The following is a 12,929-nucleotide window of genomic DNA, read 5'->3' as shown; positions in this document are numbered from 1 at the left end:
AACTCTCTTACACACGTACACACACAGAGTGGCACGCACACACACACACACACACACATGCCTCAGCAAGTCCCGGAGAGGGAGGTGTCGAGGGGGCCTGGCTCGCTGTTCAGACAGACTCCCAGAGCCAGCGAGTGGGTGGGGCTGGAACATGAGTTCATCTGTTTCCTGCCCACATCTGGTATAAAAGGAGGCAGAGGCTCACAGAGGAGCACAGCTGTGTCTGGCTGCAGGGCCAAGAGCGCTGTCAAGAAGTGCCACACGCCCCTCTCCAGCCGCTGAATTCCTGCAGCTCAGCAGCCACAGCGGAGCAGAACGAACCACCAATCCCACCAATCGCAAGGCACCTCTGAGAACTTCAGGTAGGAGAAAAGCAAACTCCCTCCAACCTCTTACTTTGGGCTTAAGGCAGAGGACTCACCTCCCCAGAATCCCCTCCCTCCACGATCCCCCACTATTCCTCTATTTTCTTTTTCTTTTTGAGACGGAATCTCGCTTTGTCACCCAGGCTGGAGTGCAGTGGCACGATCTTGACTCACTACAGCCTCCGCCTCCTAGGTTCAAGCGATTCTCCTGCCTCAGTCTCCCGAGTAGCTGAGACTATAGGTGTGTGCCACCATGCCTGGCCAGCTTTTGTATTTTCAGCAGAGACAGGGTTTCACCATGCCAGGCTGGTTTCAAACTCTTGACCTTGTGATCCACCCATCTAGGCCTCTCAAAGTTCTGGGATTACAGGGACGAGCCACTGCACCCGGCCAATTCCTCTATTTTCTTTTCCTTAGCCTTGAGCCGACCCTGCCCTAAGGGTGAGTGCAGGAGAGCAGAGAGGATGGTCAGGTCCCGCCAACAACCCCATCACCCAGAAACAAGAACCTTGACTCCCTCGGTCCCTCTGCCTCAAGACCTCCCCCATTTCCCACCTCACGCCTGCTAACGAATCAATCGCTGGGAAAGCATTATAAGAGAATTAAGGCCAGGCGCTGTGGCTCATGCCTGTAATCACAACACTCTGCAAGGCTGAGGCAGGCAGATCTCTTGAGCCCAGGAGTCTGAGACCAGCCAGGGCAACATGGCAAAACCCTGTCTCTCCCCCAAAAAATACAAAAATTAACTGGGTGTGCTGGTATGCCTGTATCCCCAGCTACTTGGGAGGCTGAGGTGGGAGGACTGCTTGAGCCAGGGAGGTGGAGGCTGCAGTGAGCCAATATTGAGCCACTGAATTCCAGGGTGGGTGACAAAACAAGACCCTGTCTCAAAAAGTGAAAGAAAGAAAGAGAGAGAGAGAGGAAAGGAAAGGAAGAGAAAAAGAAAGAAAGAAAGATAGAAAGAAAGAGAGAGAGAGAGAGAAAGAAAAGAAAGAGATAAAAGAGAAAGAGATAAAGCGAGAGAAAGAGAAAAAGAGAAAGAGAGAAACAGGAAAGAAAAAGAAAGAGGGAAGAAAGAATGAAAGAAAAGGAAAGAAAATTTAAAAGCTCATGCAAATCAAAGATGTTGTGATCATTGATAATTGAGCCTGAGCTAAACTCCCCCGGGCTGCAAGGGCAGAGCGTGGTAATGACCTCTCACCTGCCTTTTTCTGAGGCTTTTTTACGGGACACAGAGGGAAGGCAAATGGACTGGATTCCAAGATTCCCACAGGGCAAGACGGGAGAAGCCTCCCTGCGGCTGCCCGAGGGCGAGTCCATCTGAGTGAGACAGAGCTGGAAGGGCCCAGAATCTGAACATGGCCTCTTCCTGCATGCTGCCCTGCTGTTCACCTATCACCCACTTGCAGCAAACATGAAGAGCCGAGTCCACAGCTAGGGCACCAGCTCGCCTCCCCTCCCCCCTGTCTTCCAGAGCGACTCCTTCACCAGCCCTCTTCCCTTGTTCCAGGATGCAGATGTCTCCAGCTCTTGCCTGCCTGTTCCTGGGCCTGGCCCTAGTCTTTGGTGAAGGGTCCACCGTGCCCCATCCCACATCCCACGTGGCCCACCTGGCCTCAGACTTCGGGGTGAGGGTGTTTCAGCAGGTGGTGCAGGCCTCCAATGACCGCAACGTGGTTTTCTCACCCTATGGGGTGGCCTCGGTGTTGGCCATGCTGCAGTCGACCACGGGAGGAGAAACACGGAGGCAGATCCAAGCGGCCATGGGATTCAAGATTGATGGTGAGTGACAGGACATGGGGGCGGGGAGAGGCATGCAGTCCCCACAGGATGGACCAGCCAGAAGCCGAGGAAAGGCTAGCTCTTGCCTAGCTGAGCCAAGTGCCGTACAGCTGTGCTACAGGGTCTCCCCATCTTCCCACCATACTCTAAGTCACTGGACCCTTAAACTGCTAAGGGTGTCTGGTCAGTGGATTCACCACTTATTCACCACTGCGTGATCTTAACCTCGTTAAGCCTCAGTTTGCCCATCTACAAAATGGGGATTATAAAAAATACCTACCACAGTGCCAGTCATGGTGGCTCATGCCTGTAATCCCAGCACTTTGGGAGGCCGAGGTGGGTGGATCACCTGAGGTCAGGAGTTCGAGACCAGCCTGACCAACATGGTAAAACCCCGTCTCTACTAAAAAAAGAAATAATAAAAAAGTCAGCCAGGCCTTGTGGCACACGCCTATAATCCCAGCAACTTGGGAGGCTGAGGCTGGAGAATCACTTGAACCCGGGAGGCAAAGGTTGCAGTGAGCTAAGATGGCACCTCCAGCCTGGGTGACAGAGCGAGACTCCATCTCAAAACAAAAACAAAAACAAAGACCTCCCACATAGGACTGCCCTAAAGAATTCATGGAATTACACTTGTGAAATGCTTAGCATAGCCAGTACTATAAGAAAAAAAATCTAAGGCCAGGCACAGTGCCTCATGCCTGTAATCTCAGCACTTTGAGAGGTTGAGGCAGGAGGATCACTTGAGGCCAGGAGTTCAAGGCCAGCTTGGGAAATACGGTGAAACCCTGTCTCTACTAAAAATATAAAAATTAGGCCGGTGCAGTGGTGCACACCTGTCATCCCAGCTACTCGGTAAGCTGAGGCACAAGAATTGCCTGAACCCGGGAGGTGGAGTTTGCAGTGAGCTGAGATTGCACCACTGCACTCCAGCTGGGGGACAGTGAGACTCTGTCTCACAAAAGAAAAAAGAAAAAGAAAAGAAAAGAAAAAATAAAAAAATCTAAGTCCAGGAGTGATGGCTCATGACTGTAATCTCAGCACTTTGGAAGGTTGAGGCAGAGGTTTCGGTGAGCCAAGGTCCAGCCATTGTCCTCCAGCCTGGGCAACAAGTGCGAAACTCCATCTCAAAAAAAAAAAAAAAAGAAAGAAAGAAAAAAGAAAAGACGCCGGGCGTGGTGGCTTATATCTGTAATCCTAGCACTTTGGGAGGCCGAGGTGGGTGGATCACCTGAGGTCAGGAGTTCCAAACCAGCCTGGCCATCATGGTGAAACCCCATCTTTTTTTTAAAAAAAAAAAAAAAAGAAAAAAGAAAGGGTTGGGATCTGAGACTGCTGAAGAAAGGAAGGAGATGCAGAAAAGAGATTTTACCCTGGAATGAAATCTCCAGAGACCCCTAGGAAAGCACCGTAGCCCCCATCCATCAGGATGGGGCCTCTTGTCGGGGAAGTGGGCTGGGCTGGGAACCCTCAACTCGACAGAAGCCTCACGTGTCCTCTCCTCTCTGCCGCGGCACAGACAAGGGTACAGCCCCCACTCTCCGGCATCTGTACAAGGAGCTGATGGGGCCGTGGAACAAGGACGAGATCAGCACAACAGACGCCATCTTCGTCCAGCGGGACCTGAAGCTGGTCCCGGGCTTCATGCCTCACTTCTTCAGGCTCTTCCGGACCATGGTTAAGCAGGTGGACTTTGTAGAGGTGGAGAGAGCCAGATTCATCATCAATGACTGGGTGAAGACACACACAAAAGGTGAGCAGGCAGGGAAAGGAAGCCCATCCCCAGGGCCTCAAGAGGAAGAGAATTTGGAAACAAATCCACATATCCTAGTTGGGTGCAGTGGTTCACACCTGTAATCCCAGCCCAACATTTTGGGAGGTCTAGGGAAGAGGATGGCTTGAGGCCTGGAGTTTGAGAACAGCCTGGCCAACATAGCAAGACACCATCTCTACAAAAAACGTAAAAATTAGCCAGGCATGGTGGTGCACACCTGTAGTTCCAGCTACTTGGGAGGCTGAGGTGGGAGGCTCACTTGAGTCCAGGAGTTCAAGGCTGCAGTGAGCTATGTTTGCACCGCTGCACTCCAGCCTGGGCAACAGAGCAAGACCCCATCTCTAAAAAACAATCCAAAACAAAAACAACAACAAAAATCCACATATCCTAAACAACGCTCCTTTTCAGCATTCTCTTCTCTATGGACAGAGGGCTGGATGCTTTAAGAACCAAAGCCTGGGTCAGGTGAGGTGGCTCATGCCTGTAATCCTAGCACTTTGCCAGGCTGAGGCAAGTGGATCACCTGAGGTCAGGAGTTCGAGACCAGCCTGGCCAACATAGTGAAACCCTATCTCTACTAAAAATACAAAATTAGCCGGGTGTGGTGGCACGCACCTGTAATCCCAGCTACTCGGGAAGCTGAGGCAGGAGAATCACTTGAATCCGGGGAGGTGGAGGTTTCAGTGAGCCAAGACTGCGCCATTGCACTCTAGCCTGGGCGACAAGAGCAAGACTCCATCTCAAAAAAAAAATTTTGTTTCTTTTTTTTTTTCGTTCAGGGTAGTACGGTTGTAGATCAAAAAAAAAATTTGTCTAACTTCCTGATCATTGGTTTTCCTATAGGTATGATCAGCGACTTGCTTGGGAAAGGGGCCGTGGACCAGCTGACAAGGCTGGTGCTGGTGAATGCCCTCTACTTCAATGGCCACTGGAAGACTCCCTTCCCCGACTCCGGCACCCACCACCGTCTCTTCCACAAGTCAGACGGCAGCACTGTCTCCGTGCCCATGATGACTCAGACCAACAAGTTCAACTATAGTAAGTCCAAGAGCCCCTTCCCCACAGCCCACAGTGAGTGCATCTCATATTCCCAGGGTCTCCCAAGGAATACCCAAAATGTCGGCCTCCGAGGGAGGAAGACCGCAGGGAATGTCCCCCTCTAAGGGAGGAGAGACCCTAGAATATACTCCAGCTTTGACAAAGATTTCCCAAGCAAGAGACATTAGGATAATGGGAACAGAAGACAGGAGCTTTTTGGGGGTGCTGAAGAAGGAACAGAGTCTTGCTCTGTCCATGGGCTGGAGTGCAATGGCATGATCTCGGCTCTCTGCAGCCTCCGCCTCCTGGGTTCAAGCTATTCTCCTGCCTCAGCCTCCCAAGTAGCTGGGATTACAGGCACCTGACACCACACCCAGCTAATTTTTGTATTTTTTACTAGAGACGGGGTTTCACCATGTTGGCCAGGGGGGTCTCGAACTCCTGACCTCAGGTGATCCACCCATCTCAGCCTCCCAAAGTACTGGGATTACCGGTGTGAGTCACTTCTCCCAGTGACAGGAGCTTTATCCCATGAAGGGTGAAGCTGAAATCCAGAAATTCCCTCAGGGCCACATTTGTCTACCTGACTCCAGGGTCCCATCTTTGTGTGTTGCTAATGTGATTACCTGGGGCTGAGAAATCCTGCTGGGGGAGTCAAGGTTAAGAGGATGAGGACTCCAGGTGCGGTGGCTCACACCTATAATCCCAGCACTTTGGGAGGCTGAGGCTGGTGGATACCTGAGGTCAGGAGTTCAAGACCAGCCTGGCCAACATGGTCAAACCCTGTCTCTACTAAAAATACAAAAATTAGCCAGGCGTGGTGGCACAAGCCTGTTAATCCCAGCTACTTTCGAGGTAGCGGAAGGAGAATTGCTTGAACACAGGAGGCAGAGATTGCAGTGAGTTGAGCTCGTGCCACTTCACTCCAGCCTGGGCGACAGAGTGAAACTTCATCTCAAAGAAAAAAAGGATGAGGACTGGGATGAATTGGTGGCTGGGTGTAGGGAAAATGGAAGTGAAGGAAGGCCAAAGGAGATAGAGAAGACCTGGCGAGGTCGCTCACGCCTGTAATCCCAGCACTTTGGGAGTCTGAGAAGGGGGACTGATTGAGGCCAGAAGTTAAAGACCACCCTGTCCCTACTATATATATATATACACATAATATATGTATACACATATATCTATATATACACACACATAATACGGATATAATGTATATATATTTAAATATATATATATTTTAAAAATTAGCCAGGCTTGGTGACATACATCTGTAGTCTATTCAAGAAGCTGAGGCGAGGCCAGGTGCAGTGGCTCACACCTGTAATCCCAGCACTTTGGGAAATCAAGCAGGTGGATCACCTGGGGTCAGGAGCTCAAGACCAGCCTTGCCAACTTGGTGAAACCCCATCTCTATAAAAATATAAAAATTAGCTGGGTATGATGATGGGTTCCTGTAATTCCAGCTACTGGGGAGGCTGAGGCAGGAGAATTGCTTGAACCTAGGAGGGGAGGTTGCAGTGAGCCTAGATCATGCCATTGTATTCCAGCCTGGGTGGCACAGTGAGACTCTGCCTCAAAAAAAAAAAAAAGCAGCAGCTGAGCGGGGAGGACCCTTTGAACCAGGAGTTGGAGGGTGCAGTGAGCTGTGACTACACCAGGCACTGCACTCCAGTCTGGGTGACACAGTGAAACCCTGTCTCTAAGAAAAAAAATAAACATAAACCAAAAAAAGGCACCCAGAAATTAGAAGATACTGAATTGGTTGAAGAGAAGGGAAATGGACATTAAAATACTGAATAGGGGAGCAGTGAACAGGGGATCCCCAAAAGCCAGGCAGGAGAGAGAGCTTGGCTTCCAGAAAGAGTGGAGAGGCCAGGAGAACAAGGTGAAAACCCAGGGCCGGGTTGCCCTCAGTGAAAGCTGGAGCCACTTCCAACGCGCCATCGTGCTGTCTTTACAGCTGAGTTCACCACACCTGACGGCCATTACTACGACATCCTGGAGCTGCCCTACCACGGGACCACCCTCAGCATGTTCATTGCTGCCCCTTATGAAAAACAGGTGCCTCTCTCTGCCCTCACCAACATTCTGAGTGCCCAGCTCATCAGCTACTGGAAAGGCAACATGACCAGGCTGCCCCGCCTCCTGGTTCTGCCCAAGTAAGCCACTCTGCCATCTCCCCCACCCGCCCGCCCCTCTCTCCAGGCTCACTGAAATCACCGCCCCCAGGCTGAATTTCTTAGACCCGTGATGCTTGCAGGGCAGGGACATGCATGCGTGGGAGGCTGATGGGAAACACTGTGGCCTGGGTTTGATTATGAGTCTCGCAATCCCCTCTCCCGCTGTTTCTGCTGGAGGGCAGGGGACAGCTCTTCCGGACCACACTCCCACATTGACTATCCCCAGAATACCCCAGAAAAGCCCCCAAAAGGAGAGCCAGAGACATGAGGGAGGTGGGGGCCCCATCAGTCCACACCCACTTACGGTGGCCCCATCAGATTCCCATCCCCCACCCCTTCAAGTCAACATCCAAACAAAAGAAATCGTGTTCAAGGAGGGCGCCCCTCAAAGCGCAGCTTTTAGCTGGGGTTCCAAGAAAGCAGATTTTTCGAAATCCTTCTGCAGAAGGAAGCAAAGGGATTTTTCAAAACCCAGAAGGCTGGAGCTGGGGAATTCCAGAATTATAGGGAAGCCTCCCACCACGCTCATCCCAAATTCCCAGATGCTATAATGCCAGGCTTGGGGAAACAGGAGAATTTAGTTGCTTAGCTGGTGCGTGCTCTCACTTGCATCCTCTTTCTCTCTTCCTCTTTTTTTTTTTTTCTTCTCTTTCACTCTCTGGCTCATAAAAATTGAGGTAATTAGTCATGCCCTGGTGGGAAGCAGAGAGTGCCCAAAGCCTCCCTGCTTGAGTCCTCTTCAGGATTGGCCCTCAGAAACACAATCTGCAGACCAGATTTTTGTTCCAGCATCCTCTGGGGAGAATTTGCCCTTGGCTTCCCCCGCCCCAGCCAGGCTGAATAAAATTATGCTGAAACTACTGTCTTATTTGGGGAAAGTAATTAGTCATAGGTGGGAGGGAGTGGGGAGATTGCAGAAGAATGTTGATGAATATTAGAATCCCAGCAATATGGGGAACTTTGCAAATAGCTTTTGAAAAAGAACCAGGAGGCCGGCCAGGCATGGTGACGCACACCTGTAATCCCAGCATTTGGGGAGGCAGAGGTGGGTGGATCACTTGAGGTCAGGAGTTCGAGACCAGGCTGGACAGTATGATGAAACCCTGTTTCTACTAAAAGTACAAAAATTAGCTGGGCATGGTGGCGAGCACCTATAATCCCAGCTCCTGAGACAGCTGAAACAGGAGAGTCACTTGAACCCAGGAAGCAGAGGCTGCAGTGAGCCGAGATCACACCATTGCACTCCAGCCTGGGGGACAGAGCAAGACTCTGTTTCAAAAAAAAAAAAAAGAAAGAAAGAAAAAGAGCCAGGCCTCCCTCTCCAACCTTCACCTCCATTCCTATTCTGTTCACTTTATTTGGGGGACAGCTGGTAGGGGACAGAGAAGGGGGACTGCCAGCCAAAGGGGACCCGCAACTTGAGCTGCCTGCTGCTATCCGCAGGTTCTCCCTGGAGACGGAAGTCGACCTCAGGAAACCCCTAGAGAACTTGGGAATGACCGAGATATTCAGACCATTCCAGGCGGACTTCACGAGTCTTTCAGGTAAGAGGACTTTCCTTTGCATTTTCTTATCCCAGTGGAGTGCGGGGGGCCCTAAGAGGGAAGAGGAGCATCTCTTTGAGCACGACAGTTGATCTATTCCTGTATCCACATCTGTTTCAGACCAAGAGCCTCTCCACGTCGCGCAGGCACTGCAGAAAGTGAAGATCGAGGTGAACGAGAGCGGCACAGTGGCCTCCTCATCCACAGGTGAGTCTGGCTCAGGTGAGGCCCCAGGGGCACGGCGCCTCCATCGCCCTTCAGGATAACTGGTCCCCAGACCCAAAAAGGACCCCACAGCCCTGTCTGCAGAGACCTCTCTGCACAAAGCGGCTCTGTCTCTGCTCAGCCATCACCCACTCTCCCAACCTGTTTCTCAGCCTGGAAGACGGGCTTGGGACCATGGGACCCTGTTTCCTCACCTGATGGTTCCTAAGTTCCCTGACTATGAAAAGGCGTAAAGGAAAACCCACACTGTTCCCGCAGTGGGGAGTAAACTTAACACATGCTTATCGGGCCGGGCACGGTGGTTCATGCCTGTAATCCCAGCACCTTGGGAGGCCGAGGCAGGCGGATCACTTGAGGTGAGGAATTTGATACCAGCCTGGGCAACATGGTGAAATCCTGTGTCTACTAAAAATATAAAAATTCACCAGGCGTGGTGGTGTGCGCCTGTAATCCCAGCTACTCAGGAGGCCGAGGCAGGAGAATTGCTTGAATCCAGGAGGCAGAGGTTGCAGTGAGCCAAGATTATGCCATTGTACTCCAGTCTTAGCAATAGAGCAAGATTCTGTATTTTAAAAAAAAAAAAAAAAAAAAAGGGTCGGGCATGGTGGCTCATGCCTGTAATCCAAGCACTTTGGAGGCCAAGGTGGGCGGATCACCTGAGGTCGGGAGTTCAAGACCAGCCTGACTAACATGGTGAAACCCCATCTTAAAAAAATATATAAATAAAAATTAAAAAAGAAAGAAAGAAAAAGAAAAGTGCTTACCAATAAGGCCTTAAAGGATTCATCTAGATAAATGTGTATAAGGGGAAAACTGCTCCATTACCACCAAGCTCCTAGAGGAAACCGTCTTGAAGATGTCTCTAAACTTTTAAGGTTCACATTCAGGAAAACAACTTCTAGCTGGGCTCAGTGGCTCAGACCTGTAATCCCAGCACTTTGGGAGGCCGAAGTGGGAGGATCCCTTGAGCCCAGGCATTTGAGATAAGCCTGGGCAACCTAATGAGACCCTGTCTCTACAAAAAATAGAAAAAAATATTAGGCATGGTGGCATGCACCTGTAGTCCCAGCTACTTGGGAGACTGAGGTGGGAGGATCACTTGAGCCCAGGAGTTAGAGGCTGCGGTGAGCCATGATGGCACCACTGCACTCCAGCCTGAGCGACAGAGACCGACCCTGTCTCTAAGAAAAAGGGCGGGGGAGTGCCAGTGCCAGCATCCCTCTGCTCTAAGACATTGTCCCGTCTCTTGCAGCTGTCATAGTCTCAGCCCGAATGGCCCCCGAGGAGATCATCATGGACAGACCATTCCTTTTTGTGGTCCGGCACAACCCCACAGGTGAGCCTGGAACCCATCACGTTCCACATCCTCCCACCCGTTCTTTCAGGAGCTAGTCCTGACTGATGCAGACATCTCTCTAGCTCTGAGAGGGCTCTGGGCAGGGGATCCATAACCCTACCCCACTTCCTATCCCAAGAGGAGGCATTCTTCTATCACCCACAGACAGTGCCAGGGCACCATCCCCGCTCTGTCACTCAGGCAGCTGCGAATCCAGACAGCTCACTCATCTACCCAGATATCAGCCCTTCCACCCACATGCAGCCCGATGAGCTGTCCCATTCCTTCCACTTCTCAACCCCCACGGTTCTTCCATCCTCAGGAACAGTTCTTTTCATGGGCCAAGTCATGGAACCCTGACCCTGGGAAAAAACGCCTTCATCTGGGACAAACTGGAGATGCATCGGGAAAGAAGAAACTCCGAAGACAAGAATTTTAGTGTTAATGACTCTTTCTGGAGGAAGAGAAGACATTTGCCTTTCATGAAAAGATGGTAAACCAGATATGTCTCCAAGACCTCAGCCTCTCCTTGGAGGACCTTTAGGTCAAACTCCCTAGTCTCTGCCTGGGACCCTGGGAGAGAAGTTTGAAGCACAACTCCCTCAAGGTCTCCAAACCAAAAGGTGACGCCTGCGGGACCATCTGGGCACTGCTTCTGCCCGTCTCTCTGCCCACTTGGGTCTGCAGACCTGGTTCCCACTGAGAACCTTTGCAGGACGGAATCACGGGGCTTACAGGAGCTTTTGTGTGCTTGGTAGAAACTATTTCTGTTCCAGTCTCATTGCCATCAGTCTTGTACTGTCTGCCACCGCGGAGGAGGCTGGTGACAGGCCAAAGGCCAAAGGAAGAAACACTTATTCATCTCAGAGTCCATTTTGGCACTGACCACCCCTACCCAGCACAGAGATGCTGAAGGTAGCAGAGTGAATGCCCCCCAAGCCCTGAGACCCTCCTGGCCTGGCCGTCTCCCTCCCCAGAAACAGTGTGCATGGATTATTTTGGAGTGTAGGTGACTTGTTTACTCATTGAAGCAGGTTTCTGCTTCGTTTTATTTTTATAGGAATAGAGGAAGAAAGGTCAGATGTGTGCGCAGCTCTTCACCCCCAATCTCTTGGTGGGGAGAGTGGAACGCCAGAGGTGTGCCTGAATATTTATTATATCTTTGCCCTTGTGTGCTTGTTAGAGAGAAAGGGAACTATTACGGAAAATAATAGTATTTAAACTTGCTCTTAGTGTTACTTTGTGGTCTGTGTCACTGTATCTCAGGAAGTCTGGCCACTTGACTGGCACACACCCCTTGGGACGTCCAACGTGACGGGGCCCACACTGCCACCTTGTGGCCACCTGAGACCCTCCTGCCCCTCTTATCCTCGTGTTTTTCCACTTGATGGAAATGGACTATCCAATTTCAGCTTCTTTAGGGGACCAAAAGGACGCAGTGGGGGAGAGAGACTTGGGCGAGGACAGAGTGGTTTCCAATGTGTTCAATAGATTTAGGAGCAGAAATGCAAGGGGCTGCATGACCTACCAGGACAGAACTTTCCCCAATTACAGGGTGACTCACAGCCGCATTGGTGACTCACTTCAATGTGTCATTTCCGGCTGCTGTGTGTGAGCAGTGGACACGTGAGGGGGGGTGGGTGAGAGAGAGACAGGCAGCTCAGATTCAACTACCTTAGATAATGTTTCTGAAAACCTACCAGCCAGAGGGTAGAGCACAAAATGGATGTATGCACTTTGGGAGGCCAAGGCAGGAGGATTGCTTGAGCCCAGGAGTTTGAGACCAGCCTGGGCAACATAGCAAGACCCCCGTCTCTTTAAAAATATATTTTTAAAATATCTTGAAATATATATTTCTAATATCTTTAAATATATCTATTTTAAAGACCAGTTTATGGAAGAATTGTACATAGATATGAAATGAATGTGATCTAATAGAATCTAATCAGCCCAGCATGTTCCCTACTGAAAAATCCTCTTTGTTTGGGGTTTTTCTTCCTTTCTTTTTTTCTTGTTTGATTTTGCACTGGACAGGGATGTCAGCCATACACAGGACCCACAAGGGTGGTGTCAAATGCTATTGAAATTGTGTTGAATTGTATGCTTTTTCACTTTTGATATATAAACAAGTAAAAATGTTTCAAAAAATTAATAAAATAAATAAATAAATATGAAAACTATGTCAGGACAGTCGCTGCCTTTACCTTCGCCTTTTCACATCATACAACAGATCAGAAGCCTAGGCCGGGCATGGTGGTTCATACCTGTAATCCCAGCACTTTGGGAGGCTGAGGTGGGCAGATCGCCTGAGCTAAGGAGTTTGAGACCAGCCTGGCTAACCTGGCAAAACCCTGTCTCTACTAAAAATACAAAAATTAGCCAGGCGTGGCGGCACACACCTATAGTTCCAGCTACTCGGGAGGCTGAGGCAGGAGAATCACTTGAACCCAGGAGGCAGAGGTTGCAGTGAGCTGAGATCGCACCACTGCACTCCAGGCTGGAGTGACAGAGCGAGACTCCATCTCAAAACAACAACAACAACAAAAACCAGAAATCAAATATCCTGTTGGTCCACAGACCTCATGGGTGGAAGGGACCTTCCTATACCCAGGTTGGCCCACATGGATGAGTCCATGAAATGGACATCTCAGCTCTGCCACAAGCCCCAAGGATAAGTTGGGG

General features: G+C 50.4%; 1 protein-coding gene across 1 annotated transcript; it reads left to right on the top strand.

Moving 5' to 3' along the window:
- The first annotated feature begins 213 nt into the window (after positions 1-213).
- SERPINE1 (serpin family E member 1) lies at positions 214-12,427 on the top strand. The gene is made up of 9 exons (XM_032255110.1): positions 214-362; positions 1,876-2,147; positions 3,667-3,900; positions 4,765-4,959; positions 6,923-7,121; positions 8,586-8,686; positions 8,807-8,893; positions 10,164-10,247; positions 10,570-12,427. The coding sequence occupies exons 2-9, from the start codon at positions 1,877-1,879 to the stop codon at positions 10,605-10,607; spliced, it is 1,209 nt and encodes a 402-aa protein (XP_032111001.1). The 5' UTR covers positions 214-362; position 1,876; the 3' UTR covers positions 10,608-12,427.
- The last annotated feature ends 502 nt before the right edge of the window (positions 12,428-12,929 follow it).

Source organism: Sapajus apella, unplaced genomic scaffold (assembly GCF_009761245.1).
Source record: "Sapajus apella isolate SASKATOON/1434 unplaced genomic scaffold, GSC_monkey_1.0 scaffold88, whole genome shotgun sequence".
Lineage (NCBI taxonomy): Eukaryota > Metazoa > Chordata > Mammalia > Primates > Cebidae > Sapajus > Sapajus apella.
The sequence above is the reverse complement of the archived record's forward strand: the minus strand, read 5'-3'. Positions and strand labels throughout refer to the sequence as shown.

What these genes read in the sequence shown, in the direction of transcription:
- SERPINE1 (XM_032255110.1), top strand. Translation starts at nt 1,877, where the DNA reads ATGCAGATGTCTCCAGCTCTTGCCTGCCTGTTCCTGGGCCTGGCCCTA. An exon ending in GGTGAAGACACACACAAAAG is followed by an intron (nt 3,901 to 4,764) that starts GTGAGCAGGCAG and finishes GTTTTCCTATAG; the next exon opens with GTATGATCAGCGACTTGCTT. An exon ending in GGTCCGGCACAACCCCACAG is followed by an intron (nt 10,248 to 10,569) that starts GTGAGCCTGGAA and finishes TTCCATCCTCAG; the next exon opens with GAACAGTTCTTTTCATGGGC.